The 22,273-nt window shown below is 43.5% G+C and overlaps 1 protein-coding gene across 2 annotated transcripts in view; it reads left to right on the top strand.

The window, feature by feature from the left end:
• TBC1D2B (TBC1 domain family member 2B) overlaps positions 1-22,273 on the top strand; it is an 86,989-nt gene that overhangs the window by 29,400 nt on the left and 35,316 nt on the right. For both annotated transcript variants that reach the window (XM_039912268.1, XM_029065424.2), the window contains exons 2-3: positions 4,893-5,046; positions 12,369-12,534. In XM_039912268.1, the coding sequence (XP_039768202.1) occupies positions 4,893-5,046; positions 12,369-12,534 (320 nt within the window). The remainder of the gene's footprint in view (positions 1-4,892; positions 5,047-12,368; positions 12,535-22,273) is intronic.

Here is a 22,273-nt window from a genome sequence, read left to right as displayed (position 1 = left end):
GTGTTGGACATGTAAGACTTTCTCCCCCTCCCTGACACGGCTCAGTCAGGTGGATTCCCATCAGACCCTCCTCCAGCTAGAAGGCTGGGAAGCCTTCTCAACTTGGAGAATGTTGAGAAAGCTAGGGTGACTGTTAGTGACCGGGACTTTTGGACTCTGAACCACGAGGAGCTTCTAACTGGCTCCTACTTTATAGCTCAAGCACTTAGGACAGTACTCTGCACACAGTAAGCGCTCACTAAATAGCACTGATTGATTGAGGAGCTCAGGGCCTAGAGTTTACAGCTTTAAACTGTTAGCCCCTTATGGGTAGTGAACCTGTCTGCTAGTTCTTTTGTATTGTATCCTCCCCAGTGCTTAGTAAAATGCACATAGTAAGTGTTCAGTGAATACGACTGACTGATTGCTCTGCACACAGTAAGCACTCAAATATGGTAGAAAATGCTCAATAAATACCATCGATGGTATAGTGGATAGGGCACAGACTTGAGAGTCAAGGTCCTAGCTTCTAACCTCAGCTCTGCCACTTGTGTGCTGTGTGATCTTGATCGAGTCACTTGGCTTCTCTGTGCCTCAGTTACCTCATCTGTAAAATGGAGATTAAGATGGTGGGCCCCATATGGGACAGGAACCAGGAACTGTGTCCAACTCAATTTGCTTGTATCACCCCAGCACTTAGTACAGTGCCTGGCACATAGTAAGCTCTTAACAAATACCATCGTTATTACTGATTGATTAGTCATAATGCCCTATCCCCCTTGCATTTATTGTTGCATATTTTTGTATTTTTAATTGTTTCATCTTTTCGTACGTGGGTGTTGCCCATCTCCTACTCACCTTTCTTATTCTTCGATTGTGAGCCCCAGAAGGCCCAGGGACCATGTCTAATTATCGCCTGAATTCTTCTCCCTTATCATATAGTCCAATGCTCTGCACAAACTAATAATAATAACGTTGGTATTTGTTAAGCGCTTACTATGTGCAGAGCACTGTTCTCAGCTCTGGGGTAGATACGGGGTAATCAGGTTGTCCCACGTAGGGCTCGCAGTCTTAATCCCCATTGTACAGATGGGCACAGAGAAGTGAAGTGACCTGCCCACAGTCATACAGCTGACAAGTGGCAGAGCCGGGATTCGAACCCATGACCTCTGGCTCCCAAGCCTGGACTCTTTCCACTGAACCATGCTTCTTCGCTGGATCCCATTACCAGCACCGCTGCTCCTAGTACTTCTCCCTCCGTGCTGCTTTGTAGGGAAAAATGAGATAACCTGCTTTATTATTTATAACTTTGTGGCTGTGGTGGTAGGCTGCAGTGCCTGTAATTTTGGGGTTGGCAGAGGTAGGGCCCTATGTGAACCCCAGTCTTTGCAAGATATGGAGTGCTTTTGATTAGCCAGGAAAGACTTGTCAGAGGAGTCAGGATTTTAGGAAGAATTTGACAGTGGAGAAGGGTTGGGCCTGGGTGGATTTATGGGAAAGGGAATTCCAGGCCCCAGGGACAACACGTACACGGGGATGGAGGTGGCCTAGGGGAGTGTGAGGTACGGCCAGGAGATGGATGTAGGAGGAGCCAAAAGTGTGAGGAGGAGAGTGGTGGGGGAGAAGTACTCATAACTAGGCGGAGAGGTGGAGGGGTCCTTGAAGCCGATGGTGATAAGGGGTCTGCTGGATGTGGAGGAAACTGGGCAACCATTGAAGGGTTTTGAGGAGGGTTGGGTGTGAGTGATGTTTCAGGGAAGTGGAGGCATCTGAGCAGCGGTGTGGAGTATGGACATATGGAATACGTCTATAAGGTTGACTCCCAAAACCATCTTTGCACCTCCGCAACCTTGCATTTCCTTCTGCCTCTAAATGAATGCCCATCAAAGTCATTATGCCTAAAACTCACCTCCATGTCTTCCTTCCCAAGCTGTTCCTTCACAGAACTCCTTATCGTAGTCGACATGATTACCGTACTCTGTGACCCAGAAGCCCTCAGTATTGACCCCTCACAACTTACACATTTCAACCGACTGAGTCTGTCTTTACTGCCAGTTTCTTCTCCACATTCCTTCATCCACCTCTTCCCCTCCATCCCAGTAGCCACCATCCAGGTTCGAACTCCTGTTACAGCCCAGCTGGACCAAAGCATCAACCTTTTCATTGGTTTCCCTCCCTCCAGCCTCACCCCGCTGTAGTCTAGACTCCATTCTATTGCCCAGATCGTTTTTCTAAAATACCTGCCGTTCAATCAGTGGCAATTGAGTGCTTACTTTGTGTGGAGAATTGTACTAACTGCTTGGGAAAGAAAATCAGGTTGGATCTAGTCCCTGTCCCATGGGGCTTACAGTCTTAATCCTCATTTTACAGATGAAGCAACTGAGGCACCAAGAAGCGAAGTGACTTGCCCAAGGTCACACCGCAAGCACCTGGTGGAGCAGGGATTAAAACCCAGGTCCTTCTGACTCCCAGGTCTATGCTGTATACATTGGGCCATGATGCTTCTCTGTATTTCTCTTTATCACTGTATAAACTTTTGCTTACACACTGTAGCATTTATGCGTAGTTATGCTTTTGATCAGGTTCCACTTATTTTTTTCTTGTCATGCTTGTGCTCTCAACAAGTGTAGCATTTGTGAATGACCTGTATCTGTCAATCCTCCCTGTTAGACTGTAAGTTCCTAGAAGGCGAGGTCTGTGCTTCTTACTCAGTTGTACCTTCTCCAGCACTCGGTACAGTACTCTGTACACAGATGTTAAGTAAGAACTGTTGATTGGTGGTTTGCCCAGAATGGTACTGGGGAGCAATTTAAAGCTGATTTATTAAAAAACCGTTTAAAATAGGGAAGAAATTAATTGCTCTTGTTTTAAGCATAGAAAAATGAATGCATGGTGCCAAAATGAGAATTAAGGTCTACTGTTTTATGGGAGGATTCCCCTTTGACAGTTTCTAGTAGGCAGAAAGAATTCCTATATAACAAAGGTATCCAAATTTCTCCTTTGCTTTTATTACCAAGAAGGTAACTAGTAATGTCTTTATGGAAACTTTAAGGCATTGCCCCAAACCAGACCTTTTTATTAAGTAAATCTCTGAACCAAATTAGACAATAGGTAGAGAAGCAGCATGGCCTAATGGATAGAGCATGGGCCTGGGAGTCAGAAGGTCATGTGTTCTAATCCTGGTTCTACCACTTGTCTGCTGAGTGCCCTTAGGAAAGTCTCTTAACTTCTCTGTGCCTCAGATACCTCATCTGTAAAATCATTGTGAGGTCCTTGCGAAACAGGGACTATGTCCAACCCCATTTGCTTGTATTCACTGCAGTGCTTAGTACAGTGCCTTGCACATATTAAGTACTTAAATACAGTAATAATGATAACTACTTGTTGCCTGAAAAGACACAATAAAAGCAGAATAGAACCTCATGTAACGGTTTTGTCTGGTTAGTTTTTCCTGTGACGTGGTTGACTCATACCTCCTCAGTTCTCAAGTACCTTTCTTAGCCCCATTTCTGGTGCCTAAAAATAGCCTAGGAAATCTGAAAGTTGAGGTGAATTTTGTCAGCAAAACTGAAACAGTTCCATGCCTGACACTGACCAGAACACTAGGCAGGATGGACTATTGGTATGACTCTAATAGTATATCTTTGGTGCTTATTTTTATATAATTAGCATGTTGAACCTACTGTTGTTTGGTTGTTGATTGCTAGAATATCCCACTGACATGTTATCGTATTACCAGGGGCATTTATAATTGTGTGTCGTTTGATGCATTTTCAAAAAAGTTACGATTGCAGGTTGATGCTTGTTATTCTTAATAAGGAAAAGTGATCATTGTTATGCAGCTGTTTTTGTGATATTCTTTAGCTTTTTTGAATCAAGTACAGTTGGTCAGTAAATTGAGAATCTTAAAAAAAAATACCTCTGTCCCTACTTTTGCTGAAAAACCCAGAAGTTTTTCAGTTGTCATATAAACAGCTATAACATTTGTAAGTGGCTTATGTCTGTAGTCCCAACCCGAGACTGAAAATTCTTTGAGGGCCTGGTCTTTTACTCTGGCTTTTACTCTCTTGTATTCGCCCAAGAAAGAAAGGGAGAGAGGAATTTGGCTGTTGATTTACTTTAAATATTTTAACCTCAACTATAAGTTTCAAAAGGAGATAATCCTTCTGCACTTTAATTTTGGACATCCATGCATTTCTCCTTCAAAAAGTCCAATCTCCTATAGACAGAGCAGATACTCATATCAAAACTATGGCAGATGTGGCTTTTAATTGCAGTCCCCTATGGTGATCAGTTTTTCAGATGTTGATACTGATGCAGTCTCTGAAGGTAAGTTAAATCTCTTTTCTTCCTCACTGGTACTTGTCATTGTAGGAAAGTAGGTGTTTGATCTTTTGGCCTAATAGTTTTGTTTGTCTGCAGATTAGGGAGCTTTGAAATAAATGGCTATGTGCAGAACTACAGCTTGTTACCTGCAATTGGTTTTCCCCTGTTTTTGTCAAGACACAGTGTCAGATTTAATTTGCGTCACTCTCCAGTTGCTGGTCTCTTCTGTTTGTGGAGCATGCGTTTTTTCTAGAGTATCATTTCTGCCTGGAGGAGAGTTGACCTTTTGAGGGAAAAATATGTGGATGTCAAAAGTGAAATTGTGGAACAACTAATACCTTTTGGAACTCATTTAGATTTGAGGTTAAACTTTTTTAAATCAACTGTTGGTAGGCAAAATCCTTTCTTTCCCCTGAATATTTTTAAGTGAGTGAGAACAGCGCCAACTCTGTGATTCACTTTTCTTGTTTCTCTTTCAACCAGAAGTTTTGTTTTGCTTAGAGAATGTGGAAATTTCTTCTGGGTTTTTCAGTTCATTAACTATTTCCTTCTTTTCTCTCTCTCTCTCTCGTTCCCTTTCTCCATAGGCTCCTAACCGTCAACTCATGACATATTGGTTGCAAGAACTCCAGCAAAAAAGATGGGAATATTGCAACAGTCTTGATGGAGTGAAGCGGGACAACAGAACCTCTCCCACCCCCAGTGACTTCTCCAAAGGTCTCGTAGCCAAAGACAACACGGGTAAGATTAAAAGTTGAGGAAACAGCGTAAGGGAATGTGGGTGAAGACTTGGGGCAATCACATTTAACATGCAGAATTTAGCACTGCAGTTCAGCAGAGAGCTGACCATATGTGTTTACAATTTCACTGTGCCACAGGTGGGCCGAAATGGCAGGTGGATAACCATGGAGGTTTTGACTCTGGCGTTCTAGAACTTCCTTGGCGCTCCCACCTTTTGGAGGAGCATGACCTAGAGCCTGAACCAGTCAATCAGTCATATTTATTGAGTGCTTACCATGTGCAGAGCACCATACTAAGCCCTTGGGAGAGTACAGTACAACAGAGTTGGTAGGCATGTACCTTGCCCACAGTGAGCTTACATCTAGAACGGGGAGACTGACTTTAAATCCTTTATAGGTCTGTACATAAGTACTGTGGGAGCTGAGGGTGGGGTGAATATACCAAGCGCCCAAAGGGTACAGATCCAGTATCGATCAGTCTGGATCTGAGGACCAAGAGATGATTTCGGTGGATCCGGGTGGGTCTTGGTTCTCTAGACGGTAGGCTCGTTGCTGGTAGGGAACATGTCTACCAACCCTGTTGTATTGACTCTACCCAGGGCTTAGTACAGTGCTTTGTATGAAGTAAGTGCTCAAACCATCAGTGGTATTTGAGTGCTTATTATGTGCATTATACTGTTTGAAGCACTTGGGAGAGTACAGTACAACAGAATTAGAGGAAACGTTCCTTGCACTTAGTGAGGTTGCCATTGAATGATTGCCGGGGATCCTGGTGGAGCAGCTCTTGATTTATGGGGTGACCTACTCCCATAGGGCTGACACCAGTCAAAGGCTCTCTGGGGACTTTTCTTTCAGTGGTATTTAAGTGCTATGTGCCAGGCACCATACTAAGTGCTGGGTTAAGATACAAGCTAATCAGGTTGGCACAGTCCGTGTCCCACATAGGCTCACAGTCTTAATCCCCATTTTTCAGATGAGGTAACTGCATCATAGAGAATTGAAGGGACTTGTCCCAGGTCACACAGCAGACAAGTGGTGGATCTGGGATTAGAACCCAGGTCCTCTGACTCCCAGCCCCGTATGCTTTCCATTAGACCAAGCTCCTTCCGTGTGTGGGACTTGGGATGGGTTGGGATGGGTCCTGACCTTTGGATTAATTACAGTTTAAATGCTGGAAAAATTTGACCTCTTTGGCCTCTTTTCCCTGCCTCTACTGTCTCTCCCTTTCCCCATCCCTATCTTCCTCCAAGCTCTGGGAGTAAAGAGAAGCTAAATATTGTTCGGTTGTTTAAGCTGTTTAACTTTAGCAAATTTCTGAATTTTCACCCCTATTCCTGCTTTGCAATAGAAAAATCGTTTTGTTCAAAATATTTCATGTTGTAAAACTGGTTATTAGAGTATTATCAGTGCACCTGTCTTTTATAGTAGTATTCAGTTTAATTTTTTTCTAACAGAATGGTGTTTTGTACTATTTTATTGGACAAATTGGATTTGGAGAAAATGCTGTTTTTGATCATTGTGCATCACTATACTGTGAAAGCAAAGAGATTATATTTTTCACATCTCTGGTTTGTCAAATGTTAGATTTTAATTAGTCCTAAATTTATACTTTTGAAATGCTGGAATCTGTACCTAGATAATGCAGCACATTACTCTTGATATGTACTCATCAACAGAACGGACCAATTTCCCTTAAAAAAAAAAAATGCAGTCTGTGTAATTATTAAAACAGTGCAGCTTCCAAGGAGAAAATGTGATTTAAAATGTAGAAAAAGAGAACCCATTGGTTTAAAAATGTATGCACTTAAATGCTCGTTTTTCATTTTCAAAGTATTTTGTAGCAAAAAGTAGGGATTGCCTTATCAGTCCAGAACAGACTTAAAAGAAAGCCACCTTTATTGCCATTCTTTTAATGAAATATTCATGGTGCAGAAGACGTGGGCATGAAAAAAAAAATTGAATGAAACTTCTTATATAAATCTTGTAATGAGGCCTTTGTCCCTCGTGAAAGTAAAGCAAATAATTTGTTCCTTCTTGCCCTTAGAGATTTCTCCTTTTTGGAGCTTAGTGCCAAGTTGCCAGATATTTTGTTTTTTGGCGGCCTTGCTTTGTTAAAATCTCCATTATTTAAAATCCCATAAACACTGGTTTTTACAGAGAAATGAGCCCTCTGGTTGGCAAGCGCGTCATCCCTGGCCTTCTTGATGTGGTTTTCTTCTTGTCTACAGTTGCCGTAAGGTTGTTGGTCAGAATGCCACCTAGGTAACAGTCTTTGGTGACTAAGGGTAGCGCATGAATTGTTGGTTGTGTTTGTGGCTTCCTTGGTGCAGGCTGCTACCTGAGCTTGGCTTCCTTTGGACTTACTGTCAGCCCATAACCCCCTGGCTGATGGTAACCAACGGGTTTACGATCATTCGCGTGTCTGCTAATAATAATAATAATAATAATGTTGGTATTTGTTAAGCGCTCACTATGTGCAGAGCACTGTTCTAAGCGCTGGGGTAGACACAGGGGAATCAGGTTGTCCCATGTGGGCTCACAGTCTTCATCCCCCTTTTACAGATGAGGTAACTGAGGCACAGAGAAGTGAAGTGACTTGCCCACAGTCACACAGCTGACGAGTGGCAGAGCCGGGATTCAAACCCATGACCTCTGACTCCAAAGCCCTCACTCTTTCCACTGAGCCACGCTGCTTCTCGTGGTCTGCTCAGGTCGGTCTTTCTAGGGCTCAATGCTCTGTGTACGGTTATTCTCAAATGACCTAAGAAGCAGCTCAGTGAATAGAGCTCAGGCCTGGGGGTCAGAAGGATCTGGGTTCTAATTCCGCCTCTGCCACTTGTCTGCTGTGTGACCTTGGGCAAGTCACTTCACATGTCTGGGCCTCAGTTCCCTCATCTGGAAAATGGGGATTGAGAAGGTGAGCCTCACATGGGACAGGAACTGTGCCCAACCTAATTTACACATGTCCACCCCAGTGCTTAGTAGACTGCCCGGCACACGGTAAATGCTTAACAACTACCACAGTTATTATCGTTATTTGTAAGCGCTCAATCAATGCGATTGAATGAACAATGCACTGGAAATAACCATAAGAGCAAAGATACAGACACACCTGGTTATGACAAAAATAAGTCAGGCCGAAAGGAGTAAGTGGGCTAAATCTGTGCTCGGGGTGGCTGAGGAGTTGACCTGAACCTCTGATTTGCAGGAGGGAGGTGGATTACATGATGGCAGCCCTTCTTCGAGAGTGAGAAGATGGTCTTCATCTATTTCTAGCTTTTACCCACCATCCCTGTCTCTCACACACTCTCTATATCATCTTGTCTAGTGTATTAGAATATTTTAATGGGGAGGGGAGCAAAATTAAAGAGCCTTTTCCAAAATGACATACTGAATGAACGTCAAAGCTCATAGACCCTGGCCTTCATTAGATGGTGAGATCCTTTTAGAGAGGGAATGGGTTTATGCTGCTTACTGAGCTACTTAAGGTGGACTTTGATTTACATTTAGAAAGCTTCACCCCTCTGCAGGAGCTATATAAAGGCTAAGATCTGACCATAACCTCCTCACCTGCCTTCTTTCCCACACACCTTGTCCCCACAAATCTGAGCTGTCCCCCACAGAGGGCTCCAACCTTTTGACCCCCAACCAATTTTCTCAAGTCATCGTGTCTCCATACCCAGACTCCCTTGCCTTGATGACCAAATTGACCCGCTCAACACCACTCCCTCTACTGAACTCAACTCACTCGCTCCCCTATCCCTTTGTCGATCTCGTACCTCTAACCCACAGCCCCGGATCACCTCCACAGTCCGCCTCCTTCGCTCTTGTGCAAAAGCCGCAGAGCACTGCTGGCGGAAATCTAGATATCAGGCTGACCTCATCCACTTCAAGTTTATCCTTGAGTGTTTTAACTCTGCCCTCTCCTCTGCCAGGCAAAATTATTTCTCCATCCTTATTGACACCCATGCCCATTGCCCTGGCCAGTTGTTCCAGACGTTAAACACTCTCCTCAAACCCCCTCTCCCCCTGCTTTCCCCATCCATTGCCCCTAATGACCTGGCCACCAACTTTATTGAGAAAATTGGTTCTATCAGGTGTGATCTCCCTAAAATCTCCCCTCCCCACCCCTCCTCACTCCTGCCCCTTCTTCAGCTCTCCCATCTTTCCCAGCAGTCTCTCTAAGGCTATCTCCTGCCTTATCTCAAAATCCACCCACTCCACCTGCACATCCAACCCTTATTCCTTAGCACCTTATCAAAATACTTGCCCTCTTCCTTTTTCCCTCCCTGACTGCCATCTTCAGCTGTTCTTCAATGGCTTCATCCCCCCCACCACTTTCAAACATGCACGTTTCCCCTGTCCTAAAAAAGCCCCTCCCTTGACCCCACGGCTCCCTCCAGTTATTGCCCCATCTCCCTTCTACCATTCCTCTCCAGACTCCTTGAGCTAGTTGTCTACACCTGCTGTCTCCAGTTCCCCTCCTCCAATTCTCTCCTTGACCCCCTCCAATCTGGCTTCCATCCCCTTCATGCCACAGAACCCACAGAACCCGTCCTCTCCAAGATCACTAATGATCGCCTTCTAGCCGAATCCAACGGCCTCTACTCCATCGTAATCCTCTTTGAGCTCTCAGCTACCTCTGACACTGTCGATCACCCCTTTCTCTTGGAAACAACATCCTAACTCGGCTTCACTTACACTGTCCTCTCCTGTTTCTCCTCCTGTCTCTCTGGCCACTCATTCTCCATCTCTTTTATGGGCTTCTCCTCTGCCTCCTACTCACTAACTGTGAGTGTCCTTTAAGGTTCAGTTCTGGGACCTCTTCGATTCTCCATCAGCACCCACTCCCTTGGAGAACTCATTCTCTCCCATGGCTTAAACTACCGCCTCTCTGCAGAAGATATCTAAATCTACATCTCCAGGCCCGATCTCTCTCCCTCTCTGAAGTCACACATTTCCTCCTGCCTTCAAAACATCTCTACTTGGAAGCCCTCCCATGACCTCAAATTTAACGTGTGTAAAACAGAACTCCTAATCTTCCCACCCAAACCCGCCCCCCCCATCTCGAATTTCCCATCATTATAGATTGCACCACCGTCCTTCCTGTCTTACAAGCCCCTAACCTTAGCATTATCCATGACTTCTCTCTCTCATTAGTCCACCTAATCGAATCATTAGTCGATTCCACCTTCACCAAATCACTAAAATCTGCCCTTCCTCTTCATCCAAATGCTCTCATGCCCGACAGACAGTTATTATCCCCCACTTTGAAGCCTTATTGAAGGCACATCTCCTCCAAGAGGTCTTCCCTGACTAAGCCCGTTTTTTTCTTCCACTCCTTTTCTGTGTCACCACCCTGACTTGCTCCCTTTATTCATCTTCCCTCTCACCCCCACAGTACTTAAATACATATCTGTAATTTATTTATATTAATGTCTGTTTTCCCTTCTAGACTGTAAGCTCATTGTGGGCAGGGAATGTATCTATTACATTGTTGTGCTCTCCCAAGCACTTAGTACAGTCCGCTGTATACAGTAAATGTGCAGTAAATACGACTGACTGACTAGGAAGAGAAAGCATCCATATTTATGGATTTATCTTGCGTGAATAGTATCCAAAACAATCCATCAAAAGTATTAACATCCCTTTTGCAAATGTCATCCTGGTTTTGGGAGGGGAAGCATTATTAATACTGGTATGCTGTGCTGGCTAGCAACTCGGGCTGTAGACAAAGTGGAGAGCTTGAAGCTCTTTTAAAATATTTTGTATTCAAATTCCTTCTGGGAGGCTGTTCCGAGTGTTTTGCTTTTTAACCTACAACTGTCTTCTACCGATTATCTCCTTCTGCTAAGAAGATGCTGAAGATCTCATGAGCTTGTTTTCCAAAATACAGTATCATATCAAGGCGCCGAAATACAGTGAAAAATTTGGCAGTAAAGGATACAGTGCCATTGAACTTCAGGGGAACCCAGCAACCAAATTCTGAGACTTAATTAGTGGGTTGCAGGTAGAAAGGTGTGACACTGTTCGAAAGAGACCTCTAGAGGATTATGAGACTTAACTAAAAAAAAAACAGTCAGGTTACACATAAACAGCTGAAGCTAAAAGCTATGTAAGCATGGGTCAACCCTACAAGGTGAATTTTTGCTGCATTCAAAAATTCAGCTTTAATTTTTGCAAGCAATTAAATGACTAAAGGAATCATTTTTATGGCTTTAGGTGAAGGTACATGGAATATTTGAGGGGATAGCTAGGTAGTTCTTTATATTATAACTTCATTATTGGTACTTTAATATTTGGCCTTTTTGAAAGAAAAAAGTTTATAAGCAAGGCAGATTCCAGATGAAATAGGGGAAGCAGTAGGATAAGCCAAAGATAACTAAGCATTTCAAAACAAGCTGATGTACTGGGTGGCTTTTCTTGTACTGTAAAGTAGTAATTTGATATTTAAGAGGAAATGAAAGCATTTTATTTTGGATAACACTGGTGAGTAATGTATTTTGTTTGGCTTCTCTAAGCTCACCTTTGGGCGTCTGTTAGAGTAGCCCTTCAAAATTCTTGATACATGATGTGAAACAAAAGGAATTGCTGATGTAAGATATTTTCTGGCCCAAGGAGTAAGCTGCCAGTATGCTTATGTATCGGTAACAATTTGTAAATAGATTTTTTGCCAAGAATTACCTAGGTACTTTAATATTCAGCAACCATTCCAACATTTTCTGCTTCCTCCCCTCCCCTCCCATCTTTCACCATTTATTAGTAATCTAAAATTCCTTTGAAAGGAAAACCACAACTTGTAGAAACAGTTTGAAGGCATAGTCCTCCAGTTCTATCTTTAGTTTTTATTAAAATAATTATTGTTCCTTCAAGGTTTCTAGTTAATTTTGTTTACACTTATGGTGCTCACAGAAAAGCATAACTCATTCCGGGAGTCATTTTGCTAGGAGCAGAAGGGTTCTGAAAATTCATGCTAGTGAGGTTGTCCAAGGTCACACAGCAGACAAGTGGTGAAGCTCGGTCTAAAACCCAGGTCCTTCTGACTTCCAGGCCTGTGCTCTCTCCACTAGTTATACTGCTTCCCTAAAAAGTATTTAGGGAGTCCTTTTCCCTCTCTCCCCGCCCTGCAACCAACCAGAATCATAATTATGATATCCTTAAATTGCAATTCCAAGTGAAAGTGTTGGGCCTAAGCTCATTGTCCTCAGGGAATGTGTCTGCCGACTGTGTTATATTGTTCTCTCGTACGGTGCTCTGCACACAGTAAGCACTCAATAAATACAGTAGATTGACCTACTAACATTTGTTTTTCCTTCCTTTCAGATTTAATCTTCCCACATCTCAATGCCTCGGCTGAGAAAGCCAGAAACGTCCTAGCTGTGGAAACTGTACCTGGAGAACTAGTGGGAGAGCAAGCAGCAAATCAGCCAGCCCCAGTCCATGCAAGCATCCATAATTTCTCCCTGAAACAGTGGGGTACTGAGTTAAAGTGAGCTTTTTTTTGTTTGTTTTTAATTTCCAAACAATGCAGGAGTGAAAGGTGCATTATTACAATCAGTGTTCATTTTAGCAGACACCATAAAAATCCCATTTTGTTTTTAGGAATGTTACATTAAATGTCATTGCTGGGTCAGATCAGTGATCCATTTATCCCAGTATGGTAAAGTCGCATTCATTCAACCGTATTTATTGAGCGCTTACTGTGTGCAGAGCACTGTACTATGTGCTTGGGAGAGTACAATATAACAATAAACAGACACATTCCCTCTCCGCAACCAGTTTACAGGCTAGAGGAAGACCTTAGTTTCTTCATGCTATGAATTGTCCTTGAGAGTCTCCCAGGGGAGATTTGTTCAGTCATTTTTGCGTTTTAGGAAAGCTCTGCGCCACAAGGCAGGGGGATTTTCAAGGATGGAGGGTATTTGAAATCACTGCCTTTTGGAGAATGTGAGTCTGGGGCTGACTTTAGGCAGATACTTTGGTCAGGAGGGTTGTTAGCACTAGCCAGGCAGAAGCTGTGGTGGTGTGCCTGCCTCCACTTCCCTACATCCAGTTCTCACCTTTGACTCCTCCTAATTTGGCTTCTGCCCCCTTCACTCCACTGAAACTGCCCCTCAGAGGCCCCCAGTGTTCTTCTTCTTGGCAAATCAAACGGCCTCTAGTCCATCCTAACCCTCCGTGACCTTTCAGTTGCCTTCGACTCTACGGACCACCCCCTTCTCCTAGAAATACCATCCAGCCTCAGCTTCGCTGACATCGTCCTCCCCTGGTTCGCCTCCTATCTCTCTGGCTGCTCATTCTCAGTTTATTTCGTGGGCTCTTACTCCATCTTCCATTTTGTAACTGTTAGAGTTCCTCAAGGCTTAATCCTGGGTCCCCTTTTATTCTCCATCAACACCCACTCCTTTGGAGAATTCACTGGCTCCTATGGCTTCAACTATCATCTCTATGAGGATGATTCCCAAATCCAAATCTCCAGCCCTGATATCTCTCCCTCTCTGCAGCTTCACATTTCCTCCTACCGTCAGGAAGGGCATCTCTACTCAGATGAACTGCTGTCGCCTCAAATTAAACGTGTCCAAAGCAGAGCTCCTCATCTTCCCACCAAACCCTTGTCCTTTCCTTGTCCCAGACTTTCCCATCACTTTAGACAGCACCGTCATCCTCCCTAACTTTTAAAAGCCTGTAACCTTGGCATTATCCTCCACTCATCTCTCATTCAACCACATATTCAGTCTGTCATCAAATCCTGTCAATTCTACTTTCAGACCATTGCTAAATTCTGCCCTTTCCTCTCTAGCCAAACTGGTGCTACTTTGATCCAAGCACTTTTCCTATCCCGCCTTGACTATTGCCCTCTGCCTTTTCCCACTCCAGTCTACTTGATTCTGCTGCCCAGATTATTTTTCTACAAAAATGTTCAGGCCAGGTTTCTCCACCCCTCAAGAACCTCCAGTGGTTTCCCATTCATCTCCACATCAAACAGAAACTCCTTACCATTGGCTTTAAAGCACACAGTTACACCTTGTCCTCTCCAATCTTTAGTATCTACACTAGAAGCAGCATGGTGTAGTGGATAGAGCACAGGCCTGAGAATCAGAAGGTCATGGGTTGTAATCCCAGCTCCCCACTTGTCTGTGTGACCTTGGGCAAGTCACTTCACTTAACTGTGCCTCAGTTACCTCATCTGTAAAATGGGGATTGAGACTGTGAGCCCCACGTAGGACAGGGACTGTGTCCAACCCGATTTGCTTGTATTCACCATATATTCTCGCCCTATATTCTCCCAAAACTACTTTATTCTGTTTCACCATTCCCTTTAGAGTGATGCTTTTATCTAGCTTCATGAAGGAAGCCAAAATTACAAAATGATTTTTCAAACCATAAATCACAAATTTCAGCATTTAGTTTTATAAATGCCTGGCACGTAGTAAGTGCTTAACAAGTACTACTAAAAGAAAAAGTAGCTTGACATTTATAAAACTAAATGCTGAAATTAGTTATTTATGGTTGGAAAAATCGTTTTGTAATTTTGGCTTCCTTATTGAAACCTATCCATACGCTGTTCATGTAAGGTGTTTTCTTCCTTTTTGTAACGTATTTTACTTTCCCAAACACTTAGTACAGTACCCTGCAAGTAGTAAGCACTCAGTAAATAATATTGGTTGATTGACTGGTTCCTGTGATTGACTTTTATGCCCATAAGATATTTTCAGCCAATTAGATGAAAGGTGAGATACATATTTGTCAGCTGAAGAAAATTTCCCAATGCATAGCTTTATCTTTCTCCTTGGGCAGTAGCCAAAGGCTGCATCACATGGCTCTGCTCCCCCCCTTACACTCGATTGGCTTTGTGAATCAATCAATCATGTTTATTAAGCACTTACTGTGTGCAGAGCACTGTACTAGGTGTTTGGGAGAGTACAGTACAACAGAGTTGGTCAGTGGGTGACACAACAGCTTTTTGTTTAACGTTGTTCTTGGCTTGTGAGAATTACCAGTAATGCCTATAAATGTACGTCTGAAATCACGGGGAACGTTTTATTTGTTAAAAGGGATTTTATAGCTTCTGCTCTGTGTATCTTTCACTTCTCTTTCTATTTGCCCAGGCGTGCCTGGTGGGTGGGTGTTCGTTTCTGTATACTCTTTTAAACTCCTAAATACAACAGCGGTTTATGACTACTCTTTTTAAATAAAGTGCCCAGTTCAGAGAGATTGCAGGGAGTTAAGCAATATTCTGAGAATATTTCCAGACCCAGATCCTGAAGTTTGGTGATTGGACAAGCAATTCTTAGATTTTTTTAAATTTAAATTTAATAAAACTAGATGCAAAAGTTGGTTGAAGGTTTTTCAGGACTCTAATTTTAAAGAAAAGGCACTCATTCACTTTCATGCCTAATTTACTAATTTAAGCCCTTGGGTTAGTATAGAAACAGTCACTAGAGTACCAATTTTTTTTATAGTATTTACTATGAGCCAGGCACTGAAAAATAATAATAATAATAATGATAATGATGGCATTTGTTAAGCGCTTACTCTGCGCAAAGCACTGTTCTAAGTGCTGGGGAGGATACAAGGTGATCAGTTTGTCCCACATGGGGCTCACAGTCTTCATCCCCATTTTACAGATGAGGTAACAGGCACAGAGAGGTTAAGTGACTTGCCCAAAGTTACACAGCTGACAAGTGGCGAAGCTGGAATTTGAACCCATGATCTCTGACTGCCGAACCCGTGCTCTTTCCACTGAGCCATGCTGCTTCTCTAAGGACTAAGAACTCAGGACTGGGGTAGATTCAAGATAATCAGGTTGGACAAAAATCCATGTCCCATGGGGAACTCGCAGTCTTAATCCCCATTACACTGGTGAGGTAACTGAGGCACAGAGAAGTGAATAATAATTATGGTATTTGTTAAGAGCTTACTATGTGCCAGGCACTGTACTAAACTCTGAGGTAGATAAGAGCCAATGATATCGGACACAGTCGCTGTCCCATATGGGGCTCACATTCTCAGTCTCCATTTTACAGATGAGGTAACTGAGCCCCAGAGAAGTGAAATGACTTGCTCAAGGTCACACAGCTGACAAGTGGCGGAGCGGAGATTAGAACCCATGACCTTCTGACTCCCAGGCCCGTGCTTCATCCACTTTGCCGTGCTGCTTCTCGCTATTTTTGCTGTTTTACTCTTCATCAGTGAAGGGCTATAGGGCCTTAAGCTTCTCCACCAATAAGTGGAGTTTGCTGCCTCCACCCTAAAAGGCAAAGATGAGTTATTGCTTCTGAATAGCTTCTCAAACTTCAGGTCCTCCAAAACTCCTCTGCTTCTTGTACCACCTCTAGATTGCTTGGCTTGTCAAGATGATTTTTGAAGGTAAAGTTATTATTATTGTAGTAAGTGCTCACTATAATGATAATAATAATGTTGGCATTTGTTAAGCGCTTACTATGTGCAGAGCACTGTTCCAAGTGCTGGGGTAGATACAGGGTAATCAGGTTGTCCCACATGAGTCTCATAGTCTTAATCCCCATTTTACAGGTGAGGGAACTGAGGCACAGAGAAGTTAAATGATTTGCCCAGAGTCACACACCTGACAAGTGGCAGAGCTGGGATTCGAACCCTTGACCTCTATGTGCCAAGCACTGTGCGAACCACTGGGGGAGTAGTAAGAAGATTTTTCAGGTTGCCATGTTCAGGCAAAAGCTGAAATTAGTAGACACTCCCCGGCCCCCCCAACCCAGCTCCTCACCTCTGGTTTTTTTTATTGTGGTTTTCAGGGAATAAAAGGAGAAGGCATCACATCATTAGCCTCAGGAAGGTTAGCTCCTCTGATTCTTTGGATCTTGTTGATCTTGTAGCTGAATCTCTTTTCTGTTAGCGTCTTGGTATTTTTCGGCCCTCAATGGAGCTTTTTCATCAGGGTGTCCTAACCGCCCACGCCATCATGTGCAAAAAATCCCCAAATCCCTCAAATGTCAGAAGTCATTGATATCATTTATTCCATTACAAATTGGGCCAGCAGTAAGAATGACGATGACTTCATTCGCAACTGGATGAAATCTGTGGTAAAGTCAAATTTGAAAAATGGGAAGCCCCAGCTGTGCTAAGAGCCAGATTAGGATTTGGGAGAACCTAGGTAGGAGAGACCTAGCTGCAGAGGTTGGGGTGAAACGGGGTTCCGGAGGGATGGTGGGAGAGCTGTGGGTCCCTGGCAATTGCCTACTGATTATTCCGGACCTGCCTTATCTGAGATTCATTATTAAGGGTTTTCTTCTGCGAATGTTGAAAAGTTCCACACTGAGTATTTTTTCCTGTTTCAGCTTCTGGCTGCCTCAAGGAGTTTAAATTGATCAGTTAGTGACACAGTCCTCTTACCTCCTTGAGGGTAGGGACCTTGCCTTTTTCTTCTTATGTAGTCTTCTCCCCCTACACCAACAGTGATCAGTCAGTCAGTGGGATATATTGAGCGATCATTGTGTGCGGAGCACCGTACTAAGCACTGGGGAGAGAACGGTTTTACAGAGTTGGTAGACATGCCGCCTGTCCACAGCAAGCTTACAGCCTAGAGGGAGAGCGGGCATTAATAGAAATAAAAGACTGGAAGGCTGCTCTGCCAGCAGTTTGAGAAGCAGCGTGGCTCAGTGGAAAGAGCCCGGGCTTGGGAGTCGGAGGTCATGGGTTCTAATCCCGGCTCTGCCGCTTGTCTGCTGTGTGACCCTGGGCAAATCACTTGACTTCTTGGTGCCTCAGTTACCTCATCTGTAAAATGGGGATGAAGACCGTGAGCCCCATGTAGGGCAACCTGATTACCCTGTATCTACCCCGCGCTTAAAACAGTGCTCGGCTCAGAGTAAGCGCTTAACAAATACCAATATTATTATTATTACATGAGTAAGTCCTGCAGTAAGAGCAGTGTCAAGCCCGCCGGCCCAAAGCAAATAGAACCTACCTCAGGAATTTTCCCAGCTTCCCTGGAGCAACGGTCAGTAAGGAATGAAAACAGATTAGCCATTGTCTCTGTTGTTAATAATTAAAATGATAATCATATGGTACTTGTTAAGCGCTTACTATGTGCCAAGCACTGTCCTGAGCATTGGGGTACTAGTTACAAGTTAATCAGGCTGGACACAGTCCCTGTCCCACATTGGGCTCGCACTCGTAATCCCTCATCTGCAAAATGGGGATTCAACACCTGTTCTCCCTCTTAGAATGTGAGCCCCATGTGCCACCTGATTATCTTTTATCTCCCCTAGTGCTTAGAATAGTGGTAAACACTGAACAAATACCATTTGGAAAAAAAAAAAATCAAGTACTGTTTTGACTTGCATATCTGACCACACATTTCTGAGCTCTGCATGTAAGTAATGTTCGGTTAATACCGTCGATTATGAAGATGATGATTTGTCCTGAAGCAACTCATTAACATTACAAGGAAGCCGACTTCAGCCATATGTAAAATTGTGTGATCCGTTGGGCCACAAAACTTCCTTTTCCTGCCTGTATGCCATGAATCACTTCTACAGAAACAGAAATCTGACAGAAGTAAAATACAGACCCCAGAACCCTAGTGCTTGAAAGTTAATTTAGTGTCAGTGAGTTCTCGACCAGGCAAATATTTGAAAATCAGCGTGGCATAGTGAATAGAGTCAGAGGTTATGGGTTATACTTCCCAAGTATAGTGCTCTGCACAAAGTAAGTGCTCAATAAATACAATTGAATGAATGAATTCCGACTCCTCCAGTTGTCTGCTTCCTTGGGCATGTCACTTCACTTCTCTGGGCCTCAGTTACCTAATCTGTAAAATGGGGATTGAGACTGTGAGCCCCACCATCAACAGGTACTGTGTCCAACCTAATTTGCTTGAATCCACCCCAGTGCTTAGAACAGTGCCTGGCACATAGCGCTTAACAAGTACAATAATAATAATAATAATTTTGTTACCTTTCCTCCACTTGGTAGTCTTTCAACCCTTTGGATTCCAGATGATGGTTTGGTGGATCTCGCTGGAAAGGAACTTTTAAAATGAATGGTTCTGGCCATCGTGGTAGGCATAAGAGATTTCTGATTTTATGGGAATGCTAATGGGTTCCTAATGATGCTTCTTGTGGGCAGGGAACGTGCCTGCCAACTCTGTTGCATAGTACTTTCCCATACGCACACTACAGTGCTCTGCATACAGTAAGCACTCAATAGATACCATTGATGATGCGGAGAATTATTTTTTTTGTTGCTTTTTATCGATTTTTGGGTGGAGTGATATTGCTGCAGTAGCTTTGGTGAATGGAGTTTTCTAAGCAATCTGAAACTTCCCTGCTCAGTAAATTCATATGACTGTAGACTCATAAGACATTTGATCGCTGTTTTTGTAACGCTTCTCTGAACCTTTGGAATCCAAGCATAGCAGTGCAGTTTATTAGTGTATGTTTTTGAAGGGAAATATAAAGGTTTATCTGTGAGCCTTTAGGTAGAATGCTTCCTTAAGGCATCACTGTAATCATCAAAGATTATTTGGTTTTAGCAAGCATATTCATTTCACCAATGTGGAAAAAATAATGGTAGACTTCAGGGTGGAAAGGTATTAGCTGTGCTGCATTTCAGCTGGCAGGCATCCTGATGTGACACTAGATGTCAGCTTTGAAAATGAACTTAAACAATTGATGTTAATGCTGAGCGGTTTTTCCTTCTTGCTCAAACTCTGTGGTGCTGCTAGTGTGGCTGTGTTGAAGATTTCTGTACTGTAATAACCTTAGAATTACACAATCACATGATCTGGTTTCATATTGAAAAGTCTAAGGCAACAATTTTTAACTCTGTAGGGCCTCAGAGAAAATACAAGGTTATTTAAAGTCATTTCCTATTTTTCTACAACCAGAGGCATAGCAGGAACTCACCCACCCTTCTCATTTGAAGTGAATCCCATCCATTCAGTCGATCAGTGGTACTTAGCACTTACTGTGTTGAGAGCACTGTACTAAGTGCTTGGGAGACTATAATTCTGGTAAGCAGAATTTCTGCCTGCAAGGAGTTTTATGTCTAAGTGGGAATTTAGACATTTAAATAGATTACAGATTGGAGAAAGGGCAGAGTATACGATAAATACGTAACTGGAGTGAGTTTGAAAGTGCTTGAAGAGTACACACCCAAGTACTTAGGCGACACACAAAGGATGATGCCTAAACTAGGAAAATGTGTTGGTCAAGGAAGACCTCTTGGAGGAGGAATGATTTTAGTAGGGCTTTGATAGTGGGGAGAGTGGCGGTCTATCAGATATGGAAAGGGAGGGAGTCCCAAGCCAAAAGGGAGGATGTGGGCAAGGGATCAGGAGTGAGAGACATGAGATTGAGGTACAGTAAGGAGTTTGGTGTTAGAGGAGCAAAAGTGTGCTGCCTGAGTTGTAGTAGGAGGTTAGTGAGATGATCTCAGATGGGGAGCCTCAATTTGAGTGCCTTAAAGCCAAGGCTGAGGAGTTTTTGTTCAGTGAAGAGGTGCATGGGCAACCACTGGAGCATTTTAAGGGATAGGGAGACATGAACTGAAGCTTTTTTGGAGAAATGACCTGGGCGGCAGACTGAAGTATGGACTGAAGAGAGGGGGGAGGCAGGGAGGTCAGCGAGGAGGCCATCGGGTCTAGTGGTCAGGGCGGGCTATGATAAGTGCTAGGTTCAGAATGATAGCCACTGGGATCCAGCCTCACAGTTCCTGTTGCAAGCATCGCTACAGTTCCCAGAGGTCCAGCTGTGGTGCGGAAAGAAAGAGCGAGCTGAGGGAAGTGTATTTTGTGGGGAAGGTGGGAGGACAGAAGTGTGAAAACCATAGAAGCAGTTAGCTTTTCACTTCTGTGGTATTCTTCACTCACCTACCTCCTACAGTCCCTCTCTCACTTCACTATCCGGTAAAATTAGGGTTATTCTTTGTATGTTTAAAAAAGATATTCGAAGTGGAACAAAATTCCCTTATTTCAGTTCTCCGAAGTGTTCAGCATTCAGATAATATTTGCCTTCAAGGAGCAGACTTTAGCTGTTTTGCATCCCGTTGGCCATAAAGATTGCTTCTCATTCTGTGCGTCCTTACTTTGGTTGAAATTTTTCTCATGTTGTAGCAGTTAAATCAGATTATCTCCTCAAAATCAGCCAAGCAGTTTTCACAGTGTCAGGTCATGGGGCAGGGCATTGAGGAAGCCGAGTAAGGAAATGGCCTATTCTGCCATAGAACATTTAAATATGCTGGGGTCCTGGGACCTTGTTAGCCACGATTGCCCTTGCATTTAGCTCTTCCTATCTACTCTGTTACAAGCACAGTAAAAAAGGGAATGGTTCCATTCCTTTTAAATGTGTTCTGTATTTTTCTCTTTAGTGCCCAAGTGGCATAATGCAACTGGACGAGAGCTGGTGAGGTTATAATCAGGGCTGTAAATCAAAATTGACTTCTAAAGAAAGGGAGGGTGGGACCAAATGTGGGTGAAGCCAGGTTCTAGTCATTTAAACAGCCTGGCCACTCTACTAAGATATATTAATAATAATTGTGGTATTTGTTAAGCGCTTACTATGTCCCAGGCACTGTGCTAAGCACTGGGCTGGATACAAGCAAATTGGATTGGACACAGTCTCTGTCCCAGGTGGGGCTCATTTTACAGATGAGGTAACTGAGGCACACAGCAGACAGTGTACACTGGGGCAGGTGGGTGTGAGATGTGAGTGGGGTGACTTCCATTGAATGTTTTTAAATCTGAAGTAGAACTAGTCAGGATCAGGATGAGCCTTCAAATTTCAAATGTTCCTTTCAAGCCAAACTTTTCCCCACCCTTCCACCTCTCCCATGCCTCGGAACTGAAGTCAAGAATTGAATGATCTTGTTTTTCTTCTCTCAATGTTTAAAATAATGTTCTGGCTTCAAAACCAAATCTGGAAATGGAAGTTTTAGCTTAGAAAGTCAGAGAAACTTCAGAAGTGAAGTTTTTGAAGGTACTTTTGTAACCACAAATATAAGAATCATATTGCCACTAGAAATTGTACATTTTACTGGTCCAAAGAAAGGTATCCCAACTGCCAGTGTACGCTCAAGAGGTGGCCCAGCTGTTCACACACCAGCCTTGCATTTGTTCTTCGGGGCTTCTCATGCCTCTACAGTTGCTCATTCCACTGGTTACAGGCAGCCCCCTCCTTCACCATCTCCTAACCTCCCCACATGCTCTTTGGATGGCAGGAGCAGCCAGGGTGCCCGCCTGACAGCAA

This window comes from Ornithorhynchus anatinus, chromosome 5 (genome assembly GCF_004115215.2).
Source record: "Ornithorhynchus anatinus isolate Pmale09 chromosome 5, mOrnAna1.pri.v4, whole genome shotgun sequence".
In the NCBI taxonomy this organism is placed as follows: Eukaryota; Metazoa; Chordata; class Mammalia; order Monotremata; family Ornithorhynchidae; genus Ornithorhynchus; species Ornithorhynchus anatinus.
Note: the sequence above shows the minus strand (reverse complement) of the source record. Positions and strands in the feature narration are given on the sequence as shown.